We start from the raw sequence: 25846 nt of genomic DNA, 5'->3' as shown, positions 1-25846 counted from the left end.
TATGTATCAGTGTATGTACAGTATATACACTGAAGAAAAATATAAACGCAACACTTTTGTTTTTGCTCCCATTTTTCATGAGTTGAACTCAAAGACCTAAAACCTTTACTATATACAGCAGTGGTCCCCAACCACCGGGCCACGGCCCGGTACCGGTCCGCGGACCGATTGGTACCGGGCCGCGCAAGAAATTTAATTTTTTTTAAAAAATGTTTTTTGTTTTTTTTTGTTTGTTTTTTTTTTAATTAAATCAACATAAAAAACACAATATATACATTATATATCAATATAGATCAATACAGTCTGCAGGGATACAGTCCGTAAGCACACATGATTGTATTTCTTTATGAAAAAAAAAAAAACCTATTTCTCCAGCACACATCTGTCTAAATCTGTGTTAGTGAGCATTTGTTATTTTCCAAAATAATCCACCCCACCTCACAGGTGTGGCATATCAAGATGCTGATTAAACAGCATAATTATTGCACATGTTTGCCTTAGGCTGCCCACGATAAAAGGCCACTCTGAAATGTACAGCTTTATCACACAGCTTGATGCCACAAATGTTGCAAGTTTTGAGGGAGTGTGCAGTCGGCATGCTGACTGCAGGAATGTCCACCAGAGCTGTTGCTCATGAATTGAACGTTCATTTCTCTATCATAAGCCGTCTCCAAGGCGTTTGAGAATTTGGCAGTACATCCAACCGGCCTGACAACCACAGACCACCTGTAATCACACCAACACAGGACCTCCACATCCAGCAGGTGCACCTCTATGATGGTCTGTGACCAGGACACCCGGACAGCTTCTGCAACTATAGGTTTGCATAACAAAATAATTTCTGCACCAACTGTGAGAAACCGTCTCAGGGAAGCTCATCGGCATGCTCATCGTCCTCATCGGGGTCTCAACCTGATTGCAGTTCGTCATCGTAACCGACTTGAGTGGGCAAATGCTCACATTCGATGGCGTCTGGGACGTTGAAGAGGTGTTCTCTTCACAGATGAATCCGGGTTTTCATTGTTCAGGGCAGATGGCAGACAGCGTGTGTGGCGTCGCAGACAGCGTGTGTGGCGTCGTGCGGGATAGCGGTTTGCTGATGTCAACGTTGTGACTCGAGTTATGGGCAACGAACACAAGTGCATTTTATTGATGGCATTTTGAATGCACAGATATCGTGACGAGATCCTGAGGCCCATTGTTGTGCTATTCACAGGAGACCATCACTTCATGTTGCAGCATGACAATGCACGGCCCCAAGTTGTAAGGAACTGTACACAATTCCTGGAAGCTGAAAACATCCCAGTTCTTGCATGACCAGCATACTCACATGTGAGTTCTGCCTATACGACCGCGTGTTCCAGTTCTTGCCAATGTCCAACAACTTTGCACAGCCGTTGAAGAGGAGTGGACCAACATTCCACAGGCCACAATCAACTTGGTCAATGCTATGCAAAGGAGATGTGTTGCACTACGTGAGGCAAACGGTGTTCACACCGGATACTGACTGCTCTTCTGACCCCTCCCCCCAGACCTTAATAAAGCAAAACTGCACATTTCAGAGTGACCTTTCATTGTGGGCAGCCTAAGGCACATCTGTGCAATAATCACGCTGTTTAATCAGCATCTTGATATGCCACGCCTGTGAGGTGGGATGGATTATCTTGGCAAAGAAGACGCGCTCACTAACACAGATTTGTGAACAATATTTGAGAGGATAGGTCTTTTGTGTGTATAGTAAGTTTTAGATCTTTGAGGTCAACTCATGAAAAATATTTACATATACAGTATATACTTTTTTTTCATATATATATATATATATATATATATATATATATATATATATATATATATAAACCTGCAAAACAGGCTTGTAGGGATGATATAGCCTGTGTTTTTTCTGACCTAACGTGTGTGTATATATACAGTACAGGCCAAAAGTTTGGACACACCTTCTCATTTTAATGCGTTTTCTTTATTTTCATGACTATTTACATTGTAGATTGTCGCTGAAGGCATCAAAACTATGACACCTGTGAAGTGAAAACCATTTCAGGTGACTACCTCTTGAAGCTCATCGAGAGAATGCCAAGAGTGTGCGAAAAAGTAATCAGAGCAAAGGGTGGCTATTTTGAAGAAACTAGAATATAACATGTTTTCAGTTATTTCACCTTTTTTCGTTAAGTACATAACTCCACATGTGTTCATTCATAGTTTTGATACCTTCAGTGACAATCTACAATGTAAATAGTCATGAAAATAAAGAAAACCACATTGAATGAAAAGGTGTGTCTAAAATTTTGGCCTGGACTGTATTTAAATTTATATATGCATGTTTTATTATTTATATATATATATATATATATATATATATATATATATATATATATATATATATATATATATATATATATATATATATATATATATATATATATATATATATATATATATATACACACAAATAATAAAAGGAGCCTAACTGACCAAAATATTTTTTTAAATGTTTTTTTGCTAACTAAGAGAAATTGGTCCGTTTAAATTGGAATATAAAATGCCAGAAGTATATTGACTTTTTATAATCTATTTTTAATCCAGGTGTAAGGATTAATTGGACAAATGCTGTATTGTTCCTCTTAGAGGGGATCAGAAAGACCATTGGTGACAAGTGTTAGTGACGCTTACTGTGGCGAAAGTGGTGCCTTGTCATCATGCTACTGTACTTTTTTCCCTTTTTTGCTAAACTAACATCCTATAATCCAGTGTTTCGCAAATAGTGGGGAGTCAGAGCAGCATGGGGAGGGTCATTATTTGTGGCTACACTCTAGTATTCATGTAGAACGATACACAAGCCTGCTGCTAGAAAAAAAGGAGTCCTTGGTGTTATATCAAATAGCGCTACCCATTAAAAAATAGAGCTACATAACGCTACTGACCATACACGTGCGTAAACGCTAAAGTTTTCCTCTAACATCTCTCAAACACAGAGTGGTAGAGATGAATAAACACATTCCGCGTTATCAATACTCATTTTCATTCTGAAGGAAAAAAATCTGTGATTAAAGAGGGGTCATGACAGAAAGTCATTAAGAAACACCGCTATAATCCATGTTTGTCTGTCGGAGATGTAAGGATTTCAGTAATTTTTTAAACCATTCTATCTAAATTTAGGATTTTGTTGTATTTTCCCCAACCAATGTGTGTCACATGCCCTTAATCACTGGATGGCGTGTGCACGGTTGCCATGGAGATGATGGAATTTGTGCAACAAATCTATCTCAGCCATCTGAATCCTCTCCATGGCAACAGGGCCAATGCCAACTCCTTGTTGAGAGGTGTTGTTTTTGTGCTTTAGGGACACTCCTTGAACCAATCATATTACAGAAATTATATCAAAACTTGACCAGGAATTGGTAAGTTTAACAGCAGTATTTTATTTTTAAGAGTACCGGAGTTTATAATTGTTTTTAATGAACAGATCAATATAAACGTGGACCCAGGGGAAGATCAGCCCACAGAGGATAATCTCCATGCAAGTTATTTTATTGATGTGAAATTATCCATTATGTACTCTCTGTGGGAACAATTCTAATGTGGCGTTTCAGCAGGAAATAGCGACCTCTAACGGATGCAAAATGTAAATTCCAGTTTAGTTCATCACATTCACAATGGCCAAGACTAATAATGAAACTGCAACAGAGATTTTTGAGCTTAAACTTTTTTAAAGAGTGTATTCCATTTAATAAAGTCAAATACAAATAAGGCAACAAGAGAAGTATCCCACACTTCTCTTTTGTAAAGTAAATCAGTACAGCAGATATGGGCATCTACAGCAACAAAATAATTTGCCTGAAAATCTGGACAGGACAAAAAATATATATATATATATATAATAAGATGATTATACGTGTGTGGTGTATGTATGTATGTGTATATATATATATATATATATATATATATATATATATATATATATATATATATATATATATATATATTATATATATATATATATATATATAAGAACTGTCCCAAACTCCTGCAGCGACTGTGGAAAATCCTGCGAGTCTTCTGGAGAAGGGGGAGGATCCCTGAGCAATGGCGAGTGGCGGAAGGGGTATGGATCCCAAAGGAGGAAAACTCCACTCATCTGGACCAGTTCCGCATCATCTCCCTGCTGTGCGTTGAGGCAAAGGTTTTCTTCAGCGCTGTTTCCAAACGACTGTGTACCTACCTGGCAAAGAACACCTACATCGATACATCTGTCCAGAAAGGCGGCATTTCAGGAATGTCAGGATGTATGGAGCATACCGGTGTGGTGACGCAGCTCATTCGGGAGGCTCGAGAGAACAAGGGCAACCTACCAGTACTGTGGCTTGACCTGGCAAACGCATTCGGCTCCATTCCGCACAAGCTCGTTCAACTCACTCTGATGAAACATCATGTACCCAGCAGGTGTAGAGACCTCATTGCTGATTACTACAGCAATTTCAGGATGAGGGTCTCTTCCGGACCAACAACATCCAGTTGGCACAAAGTGGAGATTGGTATTATCACAGGGTGTACTATCTCTGTGACACTGTTCTCACTAGCCATGAACATGGCAGCGACAGTGAAACCTGGAGAGGCGTGATTGGGATGAATGGCTGCCCGGATCTGAACCCGAGCGGTGTTTTGTTATTGACTTTTGTGCCCGTCACAGATTGTCCATAACGAACACCATGTTCAAACATAAGGGTGTCCATATGTGCACTTGGCACCAGGACACCCTAGGCCGCAGTTCCATGATCGACTTTGTAGTTGTGTCGTCGGATTTGCGGCCTCATGTTTTGGACACTCGGGTGAAGAGAGGGGCGGAGCTCTCTACCGATCACCACCTGGTGGTGAGTTGGCTGCGATGGTGGGGGAGGATGCCGGACAGACCTGGCAGGCCCAAACGCATTGTGAGGGTTTGCTGGGAACGTCTGGCAGAGTCTCCTGTCAGAGAGAGTTTCAATTCCCACCTCCAGAAGAACTTTGAACATGTCACGAGGGAGGTGCTGGACATTGAGTCCGAATGGACCATGTTACGCACCTCTATTGTCGAGGCGGCTGATTGGAGCTGTGGCCGCAAGGTAGTTGGTGCCTATCGTGGCGGTAATCCTAGAACCCGTTGGTGGACACCGGCGGTGAGGGATGCCGTCAAGCTGAAGGAGGAGTCCTATCGGGTTCTTTTGGCTCATAGGACTCCTGAGGCAGCGGACAGGTACCGACAGGCCAAGCGGTGTGCGGCTTCGGCGGTCGCGGAGGCAAAAACTCGGACATGGGAGGAGTTCGGGGAAGCCATGGAAAACGACTTCTGGACGGCTTCGAAGCGATTCTGGACCACCATCCGCCGCCTCAGGAAGGGGAAGCAGTGCACTATCAACACCGTGTATGGTGAGGATGGTGTTCTGCTGACCTCGACTGCGGATGTTGTGGATCGGTGGAGGGAATACTTCGAAGACCTCCTCAATCCCACCAACACGTCTTCTTATGAGGAAGCAGTGCCTGGGGAATCTGTGGTGGGCTGTCCTATTTCTGGGGCTGAGGTTGCTGAGGTAGTTAAAAAGCTCCTCAGTGGCAAGGCCCCGGGGGTGGATGAGATCCGCCCGGAGTTCCTTAAGGCTCTGGATGCTGTGGGGCTGTCTTGGTTGACAAGACTCTGCAGCATCGCGTGGACATCGGGGGCGGTACCTCTGGATTGGCAGACCGGGGTGGTGGTTCCTCTCTTTAAGAAGGGGAACCGGAGGGTGTGTTCTAACTATCGTGGGATCACACTCCTCAGCCTTCCCGGTAAGGTCTATTCAGGTGTGCTGGAGAGGAGGCTACGCCGGATAGTCGAACCTCGGATTCAGGAGGAACAGTGTGGTTTTCGTCCTGGTCGTGGAACTGTGGACCAGCTCTATACTCTCGGCAGGGTCCTTGAGGGTGCATGGGAGTTTGCCCAACCAGTCTACATGTGTTTTGTGGACTTGGAGAAGGCATTCGACCGTGTCCCTCGGGAAGTCCTGTGGGGAATGGTCAGAGAGTATGGGGTATCGGACTGTCTGATTGTGGCGGTCTGCTCCCTGTATGATCAGTGCCAGAGTTTGGTCCGCATTGCCGGCAGTAAGTCGGACACGTTTCCAGTGAGGGTTGGACTCCGCCAAGGCTGCCCTTTGTCACCGATTCTGTTTATAACTTTTATGGACAGAATTTCTAGGCGCAGTCAAGGCGTTGAGGGGATCTGGTTTGGTGGCTTCAGGATTAGGTCTCTGCTTTTTGCAGATGATGTGGTCCTGATGGCTTCATCTGGCCAGGATCTTCAGCTCTCGCTGGATCGGTTCGCAGCTGAGTGTGAAGCGACTGGGATGAGAATCAGCACCTCCAAGTCCGAATCCATGGTTCTCGCCTGGTAAAGGGTGGAGTGCCATCTCCGGGTTGCGGAGGAGACCCTGCCCCAAGTGGAGGAGTTCAAGTACCTCGGAGTCTTGTTCACGAGTGAGGGAAGAGTGGATCGTGAGATCGACAGGCGGATCGGTGCGGCGTCTTCAGTAATGCGGACGCTGTATCGATCCGTTGTGGTGAAGAAGGAGCTGAGCCGTAAGGCAAAGCTCTCAATTTACCGGTCGATCTACGTTCCCATCCTCACCTATGGTCATGAGCTTTGGGTTATGACCGAAACGACAAGATCACGGGTACAAGCGGCCAAAATGAGTTTCCTCCGCCGGTTGGCGGGGCTCTCCCTTAAAGATAGGGTGAGAAGCTCTGCCATCCGGGAGGTGCTCAAAGTAAAGCCGCTGCTCCTCCACATCGAGAGGAGCCAGATGAGGTGGTTCGGGCATCTGGTCAGGATGCCACCCGAACGCCTCCCTAGGGAGGTGTTTAGGGCACGTCCGACCGGTAGGAGGCCACGGAGAAGACCCAGGACACGTTGGGAAGACTATGTCTCCCGGCTGGCCTGGGAACGCCGTGGGATCCCCCGGGAGGAGCTGGACGAAGTGGCTGGGGAGAGGGAAGTCTGGGCTTCCCTGCTTAAGCTGCTGCCCCCGCGACCCGACCTCGGATAAGCGGAAGAAGATGGATGGATGGATGGATGGATGGATAGCGAACTCATTTTAGAACATACACTAAATACTAGACCAATCCAACAAGAACAAAAATGCATATTGAACATCATTGAAGGATCATTATATAAACAAACTTGCCATCCATAACGTTGATGTTGTGTAATACATGGCATTTAGAAGCATTTAGGACCTGCAATACACAAATTGTACAGTCAGATGTTCAGTTGTTTATATTTTCAAGTAAATGTATATTAAAACATGACAGAACACTGAATACATCCACTTTCTACCACTTGTCCCTCTTGGGGTCGCTGGGGGGTTGGAGCCTATCCCAGCTGCACTCGGGCGGAAGGCACCGTACACCCTGGACAAGTCACCACCTCATCACAGGGCCAACACAGATATACAGACAACATTCACACTCACATTCACACACTAGGGCCAATTTAGTGTTGCCAATCAATCTATCCCCACGTGCATGTTTTTGGAGGTGGAAGGAAGCCGGAGTACCCGGAGAGAACCCACACAGTGTTAATGAATTGTCGTATTTTAATATTCACAGTGGGATTAACAATAATACAATATGCAGACGAGACTGGAGACAAGGTATTTGCAAACAATTTAAATACATATATACACTTGTATAGCTTTATACCATATAACCTATGCTTTATATAATTTACTAATTTTGTGCCATCTCATGCATGCTGGTATGACAAAAAAACATCCATCCATCCGCTTGTCCCTTTGGAGGTTGCAGGGGGTGCTGGAGCCTATCCCCGCTGCCAACTTATCGTAGGGCCAACACAGATAGATTCACACACTAGGGCCAATTTAGTGTTGCCAATCAACTTATCCCTAGATGCATGTCTTTGGAGGTGGGAGGAAGCCGGAGTACCCGGAGAGAACCCACGCAGTCACGGGGAGAACATGCAAACTCAATCCTCAGGAGAAATCTCCTGAGGATTGAGGAAAACCCCTCATGAAACAGGCCTGTAGAGATGAAATAGTCTTGTGATTGTTTTCCCACACATACATATATATATATATATATATATATATATATATATATATATATATATATATATATATATATATATATATATATATATATATATATACATATATATATACATATATGTATACATATATGTATATATATATATATGTGTGTATATATGTATATATACACTACCGTTCAAAAGTTTGGGGTCACCCAGACAATTTTGTGGAATAGCCTTCATTTCTAAGAACAAGAATAGACTGTCGAGTTTCAGATGAAAGTTCTCTTTTTCTGGCCATTTTGAGCGTTTAATTGACCCCACAAATGTGATGCTCCAGAAACTCAATCTGCTCAAAGGAAGGTCAGTTTTGTAGCTTCTGTAACGAGCTAAACTGTTTTCAGATGTGTGAACATGATTGCACAAGGGTTTTCTAATCATCAATTAGCCTTCTGAGCCAATGAGCAAACACATTGTACCATTAGAACACTGGAGTGATAGTTTCTGGAAATGGGCCTCTATACACCTATGTAGATATTGCAACAAAAACCAGACATTTGCAGCTAGAATAGTCATTTACCACATTAGCAATGTATAGAGTGTATTTCTTTGAAGTTAAGATTAGTTTAAAGTTATCTTCATTGAAAAGTACAGTGCTTTTCCTTCAAAAATAAGGACATTTCAATGTGACCCCAAACTTTTGAACGGTAGTGTATATATGTATGTATATATAAATGTGTATAAAAATGTGTAGATTTATATATCAGCAGTACATTAAATGAAATATATATATATAAATACAGAGGCTATGTCATCCCTACAAGCCTGTTTCGCAGTTTTCCCATGATTAGGGAATCAAACCTTCCCTGTGCCTTGTGATGGAATCACACGGGTGCCGTTGTTTTTCAGGGCTACACTACACAGCACACATCTCAGGACAGCTTCTGTAGTATCTGCCAGACTACAGATCCTGCTATGTAGACCAGAGGATTTTCCACCAGACCAGCAACCCGAGTGGGAAGATAACTGGGGTCACACGCAACGAGCGAACGGTTGGCAAATGGAGATGGGTGTTTTTCTGCAGTTTCAGCAGAGGACATCTCTACTGCAGAGAGAGAACCTGTGTCATCTTGGGCTGCCACACGGCCGGTCTTACTTTGTGAGACACCACTGGCACTGGCGTGCAGCCGGATTGTTGTTCCAGCCACCTTACATGGAAAACAGACACAATATGGAATTACACCCAAGGAATAGCATATACTGTAAATACATTAAGTGTTTCCAGAATGTATTATAGTTAAAACATCATTAACCCTATCTGATGCTCTGATTGAATTAAATAGGAGCTCCAAGGGATCCTGGATGAACCTGTAGGTGAGCACATATCCATGAACTTGGAGCAGTTCCGGAATCATCAGCATCAGTGTGTCCACACTGATGACAAATCCAATCATCGACAATTATCTGCACAATAAAAAAGTTGGTTTAGTTTGATCATAGCGAAACAAGAACCTCTAAAAAAGCACTATACAATGTTGTTCGGTCAAAGCAGTTCAATGAAATGTAATTATAACATTCAATCAATCAATCAATCAATCAATGTTTATTTATATAGCCCTAAATCACAAGTGTCTCAAAGGGCTGTACAAGCCACAACGACATCCTCGGTACAGAGCCCACATACGGGCAAGGAAAACTCACCCCAGTGGGACGTCAATGTGAATGACTATGAGAAACCTTGGAGAGGACCGCATATGTGGGTAACCCCCCCCTCTAGGGGAGACCGAAAGCAATGGATGTCGAGTGGGTCTGACATAATATTGTGAAAGTCCAACACATCAGCGAAAGTCCAGTCCATGGTGGGGCCAGCAGGAACCATCCCGAGCGGAGACGGGTCAGCAGCGTAGAGATGTCCCCATCCGATGAACAGGCTAGCGGTCCACCCCGGAGCAGAGTAGAAAAGAAAAGAAAAGAAACGGCAGATCAACTGGTCTAAAAAGGGAGTCTATTTAAAGGCTAGAGTATACAAATGAGTTTTAAGATGAGACTTAAATGCTTCTACTGAGGTAGCATCTCTAACTTTTACCGGGAGGGCATTCCATAATATTGGAGCCCGAATAGAAAACGCTCTATAGTCCGCAGACTTTTTTTGGGCTCTGGGAATCACTATGTGTAACCAACAATTGTTGAGTGCCTATCACAGGGACGCAAACCCACAAAGAATGAACATTTTAAACGGCTACCTGGGCGGATAGATAATTAGTTTACATCCGTGTTTTTAGGAGTGGAATATGTACTTTGTTTAGCTTATACAGTGCACTTTTAGGAAAATGGAACAATGGAACTGCAGAAATCAGAGCATCCACGCGAGAACATACACAGAATGCAAGAACAACACTTTATGTTGAAAATCATTTAAAGGATAACATAACATACTGTACTTACCATCCATAACATTTATGTTGTGTAATACATAACATTTAGAAGCATCTAGGACCTGCAATACACTGCAAACAAGACAAACAAAAGAGAACAGTGAAAAACATTGAAATGAGCATAATTTCAGCAAACATGTTGCAATGACACTTGTGTCATGTGGGACTTAAATCAAGTCTGTTTAGACATTTCTTCAATACAACTCATTTTGATACATATATGTTGATAAGGAAGCAAAGCTGCTAAAATTGAGAATACACCAACAGCCAAAATAGCTTGATGACAAACTATTGTACAGTCAGATGTTCATTTATGTATATTTTCATATATATTAAGACATGACAGCTAGCTTACTGTTGGTGAATTACATGTGAATACATTCTGTGCACAAAATCGCTGGTCAATGTTATACCAATAACATGAGTTTAATAGCATTACTGTGTCTGTTGTAATGTAAGTCAGGGTTAAGGAATATGACTAATAAAGTCTCAGTTTATATCCGGAACACTGACACTAAACATACAGTAGCTAACTAAGGTAGCTGCAGGAGCTGGCAACAATTTCCTTGGTGGGCATAAATACAGTACAATAATCTTCGATTCACAAAATATGACCAATAGTAATGTTCACACTTACTTTTGAACAGTAGTCCCCCATGACCTGTTTTCCATGTAATGCCGATTTGTGCAAGAATACGCAGCACATTAATTGCATCAAAATTAATATTCTCCTTAAATTTTGTACATCTTGCAATGCTTACCTATATTTATCCCAAAACACTTTTTCCATGATCTCGATTGCTCGATCTTAAAGTTTATTTGGAACAAAAAGACTCCTAGAATTCGGGAAAACACTTTGCAGTCTCCGAGGGACTTTTTGATTGATTGATTGAAACTTTTATTAGTAGATTGCACAGTACAGTACATATTCCGTACAATTGACCACTAAATGGTAACACCCGAATAGGTTTTTCAACTTGTTTAAGTAGGGGTCTACGTTAATTAATTCATGGTAAAACTTAGGTGGGTTGTGTCTGCCAAAGTTTTTATTTTACTATTGGGCTGTTAACATCGGTAGCATGCTACACTGGTGCTATATTAGCAACCAACCACCACCATGGCTGCAGATTGAGGAGGCCTCCTGCAACTCTTCTACCCTAAAGCCTCTTATGTGCCTTTCTCAGACGTTGTTACCGTTAGCTTATTCTGATAATACAATTGTTAAAAATTCTCTTAAAATTTGGGCTCAATTAAAAATACATTTTGGACTTCACTCTGTGCCTCTCTCGTCTCCAATTAACTTAAACCAGGGGTCACCAACCTTTTTGAAACCAAGAGCTACTTCTTGGGTACTGATTAATGCTAAGGGCTACCAGTTTGATACACACTTAAATAAATTGCCAGAAATAGCCAATTTGCTCAATTGACCTTTAACTCTATGTTATTATTAATAATTAATGATATTTACACTTAATTGAACGGTATAAAAGAGGAGAAAACACGAAAAAAATGACAATTAAATTTTGAAACATAGTTTATCTTCAATTTCGACTCTTTAAAATTCAAAATTCAACCGAAAAAAAGAAGAGAAAAACTAGCTAATTCGAATCTTTTTGAAAAAATTTAAAAAAGAATTTATGGAACATCATTAGTAATTTTTCCTGATAAAGATTACTTTTAGAATTTTGATGACATATTTTAAATAGGTTAAAATCCAATCTACACTTTGTTAGAATATATAACAAATTGGACCAAGCTATATTTCTAACAAAGACAAATCATTATTTCTTCTAGATTTTCCAAAACAAAATTTTAAAAGAAATTCCAAAGACTTTGAAATAAGATTTAAATTTGATTCTACAGATTTTCTAGATTTGCCAGAATATTTTTTTTGAATTTTAATCATAAGTTTGAAGAAATATTTCACAAATATTCTTCGTCGAAAAAACAGAAGCTAAAATGAAGAATTAAATTAAAATGTATTTATTATTCTTTACAATAAAAAAAATTAATTTATTTGAACATTGATTTAAATTGTCAGGAAAGAAGAGGAAGGAATTTAAAAGGTAAAAAGGTATATGTGTTTAAAAATCCTAAAATCATTTTTAAGGTTGTATTTTTTCTCTAAAATTGTCTTTCTGAAAGTTATAAGAAGCAAAGTAAAAAATTAATGAATATATTGAAACAAGTGAAGACCAAGTCTTTAAAATATTTTCTTGGATTTTCAAATTCTATTTGAGTTTTGTCTCTCTTGGAATTAAAAATGTCGGGCAAAGCGAGACCAGCTTGCTAGTAAATAAATAAAATGTAAAAAATAGAGGCAGCTCACTGGTAAGTGCTGCTATTTCAGCTATTTTTAGAACAGGCCAGCGGGCTACTCATCTGGTCCTGGTGCCCGCGGGCACTGCGTTGGTGACCCCTGACTTAAACCCTTTATTTACGCCTTCTGTGAGTGATATGGCCTTTGTAGCCTGGGAGACTGCCGGGATTTGATCCATTAGTGATCTTTACATTAATGAAACATTTGCGCATCCTTCGATCAATTATCCCACAAATTTGGCCTTCATAGAAACCAGTTCTACCGATATCTGCAAATTAGGGACTTTGTACGAAAGCACTTCCCTGTTTTTCCCCAAATTCCACCTGCAACCCTAAGACTCTCTACTTAAACTCAATCCATATTCCAAGGGTAATATCTCTAAACTATATACAGACATCAGTTCATGGACCTGCCCAGTCCATGTTAGTCCCTTTCCTATAGTGGCGTTATTCGTAGTGGTACCTCGAAACATTTCATTGCCGATCTATTTTGCCTATCTTCTGGCTTTTTTCTTAGCTTGCTTGCAAAGACGGCCGTCCTAATCCGCTGGAAGAATCCCAGCCCTCCCCCCCACCCTCTCATTCAACGTGGACAAGAGATACGCTGTCCTTCATGAGGTTGGGAAAGATAAGGCAATGCTTTCAGGGCTCTGATGCAAAGTTTACCTAAATACGGCACTCATTTCAGGAACATGTTGATTCCTTGAGCCTGGATGCTGCCGCTGCTGTTCAGGCGCACCCCATTGATCAACTTAAAATTCTCAGTTTACTTGCTAAACATACGTTCCAGGGCATGGTAGTGGCGCATGCTAATTAAATTTAATTATATTATTATTATTTTCATTTAATTTTGTCATACTACTTAACTTTATGTGGGTGTGTGTGATGTGTATTATATATATATATATATATATATATATATATATATATATATATATATATATATATATATATATATATATCTATATCTATATCTATATCTATATCTATATATATATATATATATATATATATATATATATATATATATATATATATATATCTATATATATATATATTTATATATCTATATATATATATATATATATATATATATTTATATATATATATATATATATATATATATTTATATCTATATATATATATATATATATATAGATATATATATATATATGTATATATATATATATATATATATATTTATTTCTTGTTTTCCCTCTAATTATTGATATTAGTCTTATTGAAATGTGTCTTGTTGTTGTCTCCTTCCCCCTGTTTTGTGGGCCTTTGCATTGCCAACATTTCAATATATACAGTATCAACAAAACATCAAGTTAAAATGTTAAAATTATAATGAAATAAGTGTATTATATAATTACAACACTCCTTATAACTGAAAATATACTACTAATAATTGACTAAAATATGATGACAAAACTATTTAAATATAAGCAATAAACTATTAATAATAATTAAAGTACCATTAAAAAAGAAAAAAAGAAATACAATTAAAAATTAAACATCAAATCGAAATCAGTGTCTGACCCAAGAGCGTAAATTAGCATGGTCTTCTGTGACTAAGCTGCCAAAGATGAGATGGTGGAGGAATGTATACTGCTGTATATGTGTTGTTTTAAAAATAGAAAATTCTAAATAAATCATATATTTTAAAAAGCGAATGCAGCACAACACTCTGCATTAGTGTTGTTCCTTGTTCTTTCTGCTGCTCAGAGGAGTAGAATACCGGTTCAAGATGGCGGCTGAATTTCCTGCCCCACAGCACCCAATGCGGCATCTACTCATGTATGATTAAATGTGGTGACACTTCATTGATCCTTCATTGATCCTGCCACTAGATAGAGATGTTTACCGGGTTAATATGGCAGCCCTACGGCTTGTCAGCGCCAATAGAAATTAGCGGTCGATACGGCATCTGTACATAAGTTATCTATGGTGAAAGCCATCCTCCATTTTTGAATCTCATACTCTGGTGTTATTGATGGCGCGTTCGGATCACCTCGGAATATCAAACAACACTGATGTTACACAACGCAATACAGTGTTTAACAGCTAAAACGGTTATCCTAATACATAACATGCCTAAATGTAACAATCAATACAGTAACTAAGGGGAAAGTTGTTGTTAATGTGAGCCACATGCACTGGACTTGGTTCTAGTACACACCAAATGTCGTAAGAACGTGCATATTAAAGACAAACTGATGTCATGTTGGTGATACATTTGAACCGGTTTAGATTATTTTATATAAAAGGGGCAGCCACAGCAATATAATATAGACACCCAGTGGGCGTTGCAAATCGTGTTTTCCCACCCGCAGTTTGCTATTTCCGATTTTCCATCATAAACCGGAACGCATCATTCAGTTCCTCAACATGTCCGCGAGACGCTGGTAGTCCGTTGTTCTACCAATTGGCAAGCTAGCGCGCTAACAACTAAACAAACTCAGGCGTTTCCCTACCAAGTCACTAAGTCCAGGTCACTAGAAGTCTGACTAAAACCAAGGATTCGACGTTAGTGTTGTCGTTTTGGTCGGAAACATGAGTTACACGACGAAGGTAGTCCAGGTGACTAATGTGTCGCCGAGTACAACATCTGAGCAGATGAGAGCACTTTTTGGTTTCCTGGGAACCATTGAAGAACTCAAGTTATTCCCACCAGAGTAAGTCAACATGCTGTTTATTATTGGCTTAAATCCACTAACGATAGCTTTTTTTCCACCATTGTGTTTAATTTTCGAGTTAAATGTGCTTCAAAACGTAACACACGGCCTAGCATGCTAAAGCTAGTGGAAGCACGATTCGGCTAGCTAACCTAGCTAAACGCTGCGTTCGAAATGGCGAATTGTTTGTTGCGATTTAATGTAATTGTTTATGTTCAACGTGTGCATCAGCTATTAAATCACGAGTAGCAAGAATGTATGGGTTCTTTTCATTTAGAAGCCGAACCGTAGAATTGCAATAAGTTAATAAAAAAAGTACAAAATACGAGTATGTACATCACTAAGGTCAACAAAGGTGTTACTAAAATAACACCGCAATCAAAGCACGTTTGTTTCAGCTTTATAAAAACAAAAAAAAACATATATTCATTTATTTCAGGCAATTACATAAACAAAGTACAAGGTAGACAATCCGCCATATAAATTAATATAATGCAAAAGGTAATGTACAGTATGTAAGCATGATGGTCCAGTTTTGCCTTAAAGGGAAACTTCGGTTTTTTTCAACCTGGGCCCTGTTTTCATAATTTTTTCTGTATATGTGAGTGCTGGATAAAACATTTTTTGAGGTCGCGCCAGTATTGAGCAGGGCAGGCAGCCTCCAGCCCAGCTAACGCTCGTACACAGGGCAACTGGCTCTCGTCAAAATTCGGCCTATAAACATGCATTTTTTTCACACTGACAGGCTCAGATAGTTACAATGAGTGTCCGACAACATACTAGAAAGGAGAAATTAACGTATGTCTCTACCTTTAGCTGGAGATCGCTGCTTGTTGTGAGCTGTGTCCAAATCTCACCACGCTACAAATCTCGTTCCGAAATCTCGCGATAACTCGCGACAAAACACCGGTGGAAAAACAGTTACCTGACCAAAAATTCAGCCATGACAGACAAACAAACAAACTTTTCTATAAAACTAAAATAACAGTCTTCGGTAATCCAACAGAAAATCACTTCAGTCATCTCTCTTCACCTCAGTCAGGTAACTGTTTTTCCACCGGTGTTTTGTCGCGAGTTATCGCGAGATTTCGGAACGAGATTTGTAGCGTGGTGAGATTTGGACACAGCTCACAACAAGCAGCGATCTCCAGCTAAAGGTAGAGACATACGTTAATTTCTCCTTTCTAGTATGTTGTCGGACACTCATTGTAACTATCTGAGCCTGTCAGTGTGAAAAAAATGCATGTTTATAGGCCGAATTTTGACGAGAGCCAGTTGCCCTGTGTACGAGCGTTAGCTGGGCTGGAGGCTGCCTGCCCTGCTCAATACTGGCGCGACCTCAAAAAATGTTTTATGCAGCACTCACATATACAGAAAAAATTATGAAAACAGGGCCCAGGTTGAAAAAAACCGAAGTTTCCCTTTAAAGGGGGTGAAAAGACGATAATGTATTTAATCCCACCCCCAGTTCTTCATTCAGTGATTAATACATTGAGTTTCACTGTTACTTTGTTTAAGGATTATAATGCACATTGTATCATGGTGGCATTACCACAGGTACCAATAATTATTACACTGTAACAATAATTTGTATCAACAACGTAGGAGGAATAAACATGCCAACAATGGTAATAGACAAAATACCAACAATGGTAATGGACAACATGGCAACAATGGTAAGGAAACATTGAGCACGCTTTGTGAAAGAGTACAACAGCAGGTCAAATTACAGACCCTCATCTCTATATTTTAACCAGACCCGATGTTTGTATAATAGTTTAAATCAATTAATAGTTTGGCATTGCTTGTGTTGTAAGTCCAGTTTGTTCCATAGTTGTACTCCACATACAGACTCACAAAAATGTTTGCACTCGTGTTATTAAAAAAACGTTGTAGATTAGGTGGCAATAGTTTGTTAAATGCTTTATATAAGATTATTGATGTAATATATTTAACAAGATCATCAAATTTGAGCAACTTTAATTGCATAAACAGATTATGAGTATGTTCTAAAAAAAACAACGTTGTGAATGATCCGCACTGCTCTTTTCTGTAATATGATCAGAGGATTTAATTGTGTTGTGGTAAGTACCGGTATTCCCCCATACTTCAACACAATATGTAAGGTATGGGTGTACCAAGGTGCAGTATAGAGTACGGAGTGCATTTTCATTGAGGTATAGTTTTGCTTATTGGTTTATAATTGAGAGGCTTTTGGAGATTTTTGTTTTAATGAGGTTTCTATGATAGTTTACTATCAATTATTGCTCCTATTCACTGTACGTATTGCTTGGTTTCTAATGAACAAGTGTGCATTTCATGTTTTAATTTGAAAAGGCCAATATATTACTATGTCCTGTGATTTAATCAAATATTCTTCCTTTTTCCTCAGTGATTCCCCCATGTCCGTGACGTCACGGGTGTGTTTTGTGAAGTTCCAGGAGCCAGAATCTGTTGGCGTGTCCCAACATCTGACAAACACTCTTTTTGTGGACCGAGCACTGATCGTGGTCCCGTTTGCTGACGGTTTGTCTCCTCATTAAAACCTGCATGTGATTCAACAGATTTGTTTGGTACACTGTGACATAGGGATAGGCGATATGATCTAAAATCTATGTTGTTAATATCTGGATTTGTAAATATATATAGATAGATAGATAGTAGCCTCCTACGATGTTGATATACATCACAATATATTTGCCATATAAATGATAATAGAAGCATTTCAAAACTGTTTAGAAAGGCAGTTTGTTTAGTTTAAATTGACTGCTGACATATGCGGCAACATATTGCATAATTCCCGGTTGTATTTTGTCAAAGTTTTTATAAATTACTTGCTGATTTACTGTTAATTTCTGGTCACTTTCTGTTGTAACATTGTTTTATCTACATCTCAGTTAAAATGTAATAAACACCTATTCTTCTGTTTGAATACTTTAGTTTTAGGAGATACTACAAATTTGGGTATCAATCCAATACTAAGTAGTTACCGGGCAGTATTGATAATACCAGTGCTGATACTGATACATAATTTGTTAAAGATTATTTAATGACTACATTTTTGATTACAATTATAATCTGACAAAAAAACAGCATGGCTGTGTAACGATAGCAATAACATATTTAAATGATTTCCTTAAATTGGCTCTGATTTAAATCCTTTGGCTTTTGCCTGTAAATTCCTCCTTTGTCTAGGGACCCATTTCCTCAATTTGTAAACGATAACAAAAATGACAAAATATTTTTTATAATAAAAAGTATTGATCTAACCACCACTGTAGCATCGACCCTATAATAATAATTTACTTGGTACCCTTACTGTATCTGTATTGATCCTTCTTTTTTGTTTACGTCAAGGACTGTAGCTTGGCTTGGTTAGCATAACTTCCTACGATGTGTAGTGAAGCATATTTAGCCATTGCTTGTCATCTGGGGATAACACTTTCAAGAAAATAAATGTTGTCGCTGCCATAGAGGAGAGGATTACTGATTTAGAAGTGGCTTGACTGCACTGTGGAGGCAAGTTAGCCGCTAGCAGAATGTTACATTGCAGTGTTCGTTTGCTCGTTGCCGTCAAAGTTGCAGGACTCGGTTAGAATGTGTCATCAACATGCATTATCACAATATAATTATAGTATTAAAAACTATATTATAGTCAGCCAAATTTAAGTCATTTGTCATATTTTGTCTATATCACACAACCCTACTGTGACAATGCAATTTTATGTTTATGTTTCCCGAACTTTAGATTTAAAAACACAACATCAATATACTAAAATCTGCATTTATATAAGTTGAAACAATTTAAACTGGGGGTGCTGAACTATATAGTACAGTAATAATTTTATTGAAGTTCTCATCCATACCGGACTATCCTCTGTTAAACTTCTCTCTGTCATTTGTGTATGCATGTGTGTGTGTTTTTGCGCGAGTGTGTGTGTGGTTTTGTAGTGAAGAAGGCAAAAGCAGCCCCCGGGTTGATGGCTGAAAGTGGTCCTCTGCCCGCCAACAGGGGACTGTAAACACTGGCAAAAGCCAGGAAGCATTCAAGTCCCGCCCATTTTTCTTATGCCTTTGTCTCTGCTTTCTCTTCTTTTAAATTGAAACTTCCGTCTAATAAGAAAGCACTCTCGCCTAGACATTTAGGTTACATAATTCATTGGTTAGAGTACCACACGCTTAACGTTTCTTCTATTGTCATTTTATATGCACATCTGTAAATTAAAAAGAGCAAATCATGTCACACTTGACACCTAAAGCCTGATTGGTTTGACTAGTGTAAGCATGGTACATCTTGTGTTATGAGTAATTAGATTAAGGTATTTTTCTATAATTACTAGGTTAATATCAACCACTACATTGACAAACATGGAAATTTAAACAATTATAGCTTAAGTCAGAAATATTTTTTTCCTAAAAAATTATGGTTTTATTCTTGGTATATAACTTTTTCTACATAATTTTACTATTTCTAGTCCCCTCTTATTTTAATCGTGCATCAGCATAGTACAGGATAAAATAATGGATTCTATCCTTGCAATATATTGCTTTTTTATTTTTAACTTCATTTGACTATTTCTAACACCCACTTATTTTAACTGTGTATGCATAGTATAGGATAATTATCCCAGAGTGAGTGCACCCAGCAATAAACTAAACAACCAAATAATTATTCTATTTATTTTGTTAAAATATGTACAGTGACATTTTGTAAAAATACAAACTCTCTTGAGTGTCAGCTGTGTGAAGACTTACATGGTGATCTTTGTCTAGATTACAAACAGGTTTAACGAGACAAGTTAACGTAATGGTCAGACTGCACTGAAGTTGTCTGAGATGCCCGGCCGACTTGTCAATGTTGGTACACTTTCTAACATTTAACAGTGGTCTTCTTTTGTTGTTGTGTTTTACAGTTGTTTTTCCTGGCTCAGCCAGTCCCGTAGACTGAAAAGGTCCTGCAGAAAATACCACCCAACTTTATTTGTCTCCTGCAGCCATTTTCTCTCTCTCTCTCTCTCCAGTGTGCTCTTTTTTGTTTACATGTTGTCATGTGTGTGTCCACAATGTCTGTCTGTTAGAGTAAGTGGAAATGTAAAGGGGGCAGTGTATTAACTTTAACGCCACTGTTCACTGGTGGTAAGCAGCAACATATTTTCGATTTGGGGGATTTGTTCATGCTCACTTAAGTCACAAAACTGAAGAGGAAGTTGACCTTTTAGCCCCAAATCATACATTTAAATAATCAAATGTCATTTGGGAAAAGCTAAACCAGAACCTAGACCTACATTCATTTGGGGTGACAAGAGATTCCTCTCATTATGTAAAACTTGTGTTCAATGAATCTTATAAAACCTGGAAACAATGAATCTTGTCTTAAAGCAGCAACTAGTAGATTTAGGGTGTGTCACTTGTTTTCCCACTAACCACATTTTGTTTTATTTTAGATGATATTTTTTGAAAAATATAATTAACATAAGAAACATGCAAGCACTTAAATAAGCTGCAGTGAAATGACAATATATATTAGAGCTGCAGCCTGACTTAATGGGACTGCACTGATTGACAGGTAAGGATGTTACTGCAGGGTCATGTGGATTATCTGACTGTCATGTTTTTCTTGTTTCATTTCAGCAAAAAGACATTGTGTAGACTTCTTGGCAAACACCCTAAAATTCTCTCTTGTTTGTATCTCCGATTTTTCTCTGTGTGTGCTTTTTAGTAGCGAAGCCGCCGTGAGTGAGTCGCTTGTTTCAGTAAACGTCTAAATGAAACTCACAGCCAATTGGAGAAGAGCTGGGCTTGCTCACGTTTGGTTCATGACTTAGCAAACACGTTCAGGTGATACATTCTTGGCAGTGTTCATTGGACTAGTGTGATGTATGCCAGCTTTAGTTGTGTCACTGCAAACATGATTTGTTGAATTCAGGCAAAGTCTGTACACCTAGAAGGTAACAACACCCCACTTTGAAGTCACTTTTATTGAAGACGTTGCTTGGACATGCTGACACACAAAAAAAGGTGGTGCTCCCGTACTAATGCTGGTTTGTGTTCCCGTGCAGGCGTCATCCCAGATGAGGCCAAAGCTTTGTCGCCGCTGCTAGTGCCGGCAAACAGCGTTGCGGGGCTCCTACCCGGAGGAGGACTTCTACCCACGCCCAACCCCCTTCCTAATCAAGCTGTAAGATGCTGTTTGCTGGGAATCGCATGGCCGAAAGGCGACTAGTTGAATCAAAGTGATTGTTTTCTTTTAGATGGGAGGAAACCCGTTTGCTGGTCTGAACATGGATGCGATGGCAGCGTTTGGATTCCCTGGACCCAACATGAATCCTCAGGTGAAAACTTAATAGGTGTATGTCAGTAAATTTGAACTGCATTGCTGCAAACTGCACAGTTAAATACATTTAATCCGCAGTGAAGGGGGAGTTTGTTGCCTATAGGCCTGTGAGGATAATCGAATGAACGGGATAATGTTGACTTAGTATGGTGCGTTTTTATTGTCCTCGTCCATCGCCTTAATTAGGAAGAAAGACTGTTCACTCAATGCCTTAGGTTTTTGCACCTGGTCATGTTTGTTGCATAGTACAGTACAGTGACAATGATGTAGCTGATGCAAACATATATTTTTTAAAATTATTTCATTATACTTAATGACAAACATTGTCCATGGAAACAAGTTGCTAAGAAGCAAAAGAACAATCAACCATGGATGACGAAGGTACTGAAAAATGCTTGTAACATAAATACATAATATAGAACATTTATAACACAAAGGTCTATAGAGGCATACAATATATGTTCAGAAAGTATAAGAACAAGCTAACCAGCATCTTACGAACATGTAAGAAATATTACTCATTTATAAGACAGGAACAAAAACATGAGAACAACATGGGGCATCCTAAATAGCCTTAAAAATGGTAGTAAGGATTACCCTCAATACCTTTCAGATGCAAACATAAAAATGACAATATGAACAAATTAGTTGAAAACTAATAAAGGAAATGTGTTCTGCTCTTCATCGAAGTCACAACAATAGACAAACACAGTATGCTTAAATTAGAACTGCACAAAAAAAATATGTTTTAATTTTTTATTGAACACTTCACAGTGCAGGGTGGAAAGAGTATGTGAACCTTTGGATTTAATAACTGGTTGAGTTTCTTTTGGCAACAATAACCTCAACCAAACATCCACTGTAATTGCAGATCAGACTTGGTCTGGAAGAGTTTTGGACCATTCCTTTTTACAAAAGTTTCTCAGTTCAGCAATAGTCTTGGGATGGCTGGTGTGAATCGCTCTCTTGAGGTCATGGCACAGCATCTCAGTCGGGTTGAAGTCAGGAATCTGACTGGGCCACTCCAGAATGCGTATTGTGTATTATTTAAGCCATTCTGTGGTTGATTTACTTTTACGGGTCATTGTCCTGTTGCATCACCCATTCTGTTCACATCAGGCAATACTTCTTGAGAACAGCCAACTCAAAACTGGTGTGTGGTTTTTTTTTATAGGGCAGGGCAGCGCATGCATTTTACTTCAGGTGGAGTTAATTTGTCCAATTACTTTTGAGCCCCTGAAATGAAGAGCTTTTGTATAAAAATAGCTACAATTCCAACATGTTTAATCATATACTTTTGTTCAACCCCATGAATTAAACCTTAATGTCTGCACTTCAAATCCGTTGTAGTTGTTTCATTTCAAATCCAATGTGGTGGTTATGCAGAGCCCAAATCATGAACATTGTGTCACTGTCCAACTATTTCTGGGCCTAACTGTATATGTATATAAACATACGTTTATGATCTCTCTCACTAATCTAATGGATACAAAGCAACCTTTTTTCAAATCATTTCTTTCACAAATCTCTCGTTTTCCTGGTCACACAACAGGCACACACACACGTCTGTGTGTGAGGCCCCTAATCTCCGTGGCCCACTATTGCAAACTAACTTTTTTGGATTAGTTTCCCTGATGAGGAGAAGGAAAGTGTATGCTGATGCAAGAGGAGAAAAACATTGATTTATAAGAAATAATTTGAGTGTGCACAGAAAAAACATGAGTTGGTCTAAAAAATGTACTAATGGTGCAGACCTACCTGAAGATGGGATCATATTACACTACACTTAGAAGATCATAGCAGCCATGATGTCATTCCTTATGATGTTCACAGCCACTAGGGGGCTTATTTGCATGCCATGTGTGTCATATTCATATCTTCTTTTCACCCTCTATTCCTGGCAAACCAAACTTTCAACCCTTTTTGTGTCTTACAGGCTGCTGATCAACTGCTGAAGCTCATGACGGATCCTCAGTAAGTTGACTAGAAGGCGCTCCTGAGTTGTCAGGGAATGAATTCAGACAATCCTCGTCTCTTTGTTTGCAGACTCAACCCTCTGGCAGCAGGCCTGAACCTCAGCGCCGGTCTCAAAGCCGACGCTGCCAACAAGGAAATGGAGGAAGCCATGAAGAGAGTCAGAGAGGCGCAGTCGCTCATATCTGCCGCTATAGAACCAGGAAGTAAGTGTGCTGCGCTCTGTGTTGTTTGTGTAAGTCACAAGTTGGACTCATCCCCATCATGTCCGCCAGATGAGAGCAGGAAGAAGCGATCTCGCTCCAGGTCAAGGAGGAGGAGGTCTAGATCCAGGTCCAGACGCAGGTAATGATCAGGCAGACGGGTGCACACGTCATGTGTCAGTTTGGACGTGCAGAAGTAAAGTTGTGATGTTGCAGGCGAAGCGGCAGCAGGTCGAGACGACGCTCCATTTCCAGAAACAGGCGGCGCTCCAAAAGCCCACGCAGAAGGCGGAGCCGCTCCCGAGACCGAAGCCGGCGCTCCAGAAGCAGATCCAGGTGGGTGCTAATTAGGGTTGTCTCGATACCAATATTTTGGTACCGGTACCAAAATGTATTTCAATAATTTTCTAAATAAAGGGGACCACAAAAAATGGCATTATTGGCTTTAACAAAGAATCTTACGGTACATTAAACATGTTTCTTATTGCAATCAAAGAACAAATCTGTCCTTAAATAAAATAGTGAACATACAAGACAACTTGTCTTTTAGTAGTAAGTAAACAAACAAATACTCCTAATTAGTCTGCTGACGTATGCAGTAACATATTGTGTCATTTCTCATTCTATTATTTAGTCAAAATTATTAAGGACAAGTGGTAGAAAATGAATTATTAATGTACTTGTTCATTTACTGTTAATATATTCTTACTTTCTCTTTTAACATGTTCTATCTACACTTCTGTTAAAATGTAATAATTACTTATTCTTCTGTTGTTTGATACTTTACACTAGTTTTGGATGATACCACAAATTTAGGTATTGATCCGATACCAAGTAGTTACAGGGTCATACATTGGTCATAGTTTAAGTTCTCATGTGTCCTGAGTTTATGAACATAATATGAATTTTTAGAAAGAAAGAAAAAAAATATTGATGTAATCCTAGTAGTATCGACTAGATACGCTCTTGTACTTGGTATCATTACAGTGGATGTCTGGTGTAGATCCACCCATGGCATTTGTTTACATTGTGATGCCGGTGTGTAGTGAAGCATGTTTAGCTATTCCTTGTCCTGCAGGGATGATACTTGTAAGAAACTTACTTTGTCGCCATGGAGGCGAGGATTAGTGATTTAGAAGTAGCTAAAACACTGCTGATTGCGGATGGACATTAGCCACTAGTTGGCTAGCCATGTCTTAAAGCACCTCTTCCTGTGGGAGTTAGTGTTATAACTTCACCTTTATCATGAGTTTTTAAACCAAAATGCGCTCATTCTCCCTTTTCTTTCTACACACTGTAAGTACGCCGTGATTGTGCGCTGCCAAACATGCTCCTCTGCTCGTAAAACCAGCAATGACACGATGTGATGACGACGCGCCATCATGCCTGTAAAAAATATATATATTTGTATATATATGTATGTATGTGTACAGCTCTGGTAATGGGTACATTCGCACCCACCTGCACAAATGTACTTCAAAATGTAACAATCAAAATAAATATGACTTTTTGTTTTTGTTTACTATGGCATGCATATATAATATGCATTAGTTTGACCATTTAAAATCAACGATAATAAAAAAGAGATGCTTGGAATTAGCGTAAAAATGCCCCAAAAACTTGGAAAAACACGATTCATAGCGTTACTTTTTGGTGTAACCATCATGAGCGTTCTGTTCAGGTGTATTTCTTTTATATTTTGATAAATCATCATATTTATGTATTACTAAATCTAAATAGGTATTGATCAATCTTTAAGCTGTGTGTATTTGATTTCAGTTTGCTTTTGACATCTTATTTAGAATTGTAGTTGAAACTTTTACAACCTT

At 39.3% G+C, this 25846-nt stretch overlaps 1 protein-coding gene across 3 annotated transcripts in view; it reads left to right on the top strand.

Moving 5' to 3' along the window:
• Positions 1-15193: 15193 nt before the first annotated feature.
• The window catches only part of LOC133630774 (serine/arginine-rich splicing factor 11-like), a 14063-nt gene continuing 3410 nt past the window's right edge, over positions 15194-25846 (top strand). The window contains exons 1-8 of one of the 3 annotated variants that reach the window (XM_062022499.1): positions 15194-15506; positions 17899-18032; positions 21566-21684; positions 21758-21838; positions 23777-23814; positions 23887-24020; positions 24090-24159; positions 24234-24353. In XM_062022499.1, the coding sequence (XP_061878483.1) occupies positions 15385-15506; positions 17899-18032; positions 21566-21684; positions 21758-21838; positions 23777-23814; positions 23887-24020; positions 24090-24159; positions 24234-24353 (818 nt within the window). In that variant the 5' untranslated portion in view covers positions 15194-15384. Of the gene's footprint in view, positions 15507-17898; positions 18033-20419; positions 21685-21757; positions 21839-23776; positions 23815-23886; positions 24021-24089; positions 24160-24233; positions 24354-25846 lie in introns of those variants that run through there. The other 2 variants (XM_062022500.1, XM_062022501.1) reach the window with 2 other exon arrangements.

The sequence above is a fragment of the Entelurus aequoreus genome, linkage group LG16 (genome assembly GCF_033978785.1).
Source record: "Entelurus aequoreus isolate RoL-2023_Sb linkage group LG16, RoL_Eaeq_v1.1, whole genome shotgun sequence".
NCBI classification, from domain to species: domain Eukaryota; kingdom Metazoa; phylum Chordata; class Actinopteri; order Syngnathiformes; family Syngnathidae; genus Entelurus; species Entelurus aequoreus.
This window is presented reverse-complemented; position numbering and strand designations above follow the sequence as displayed.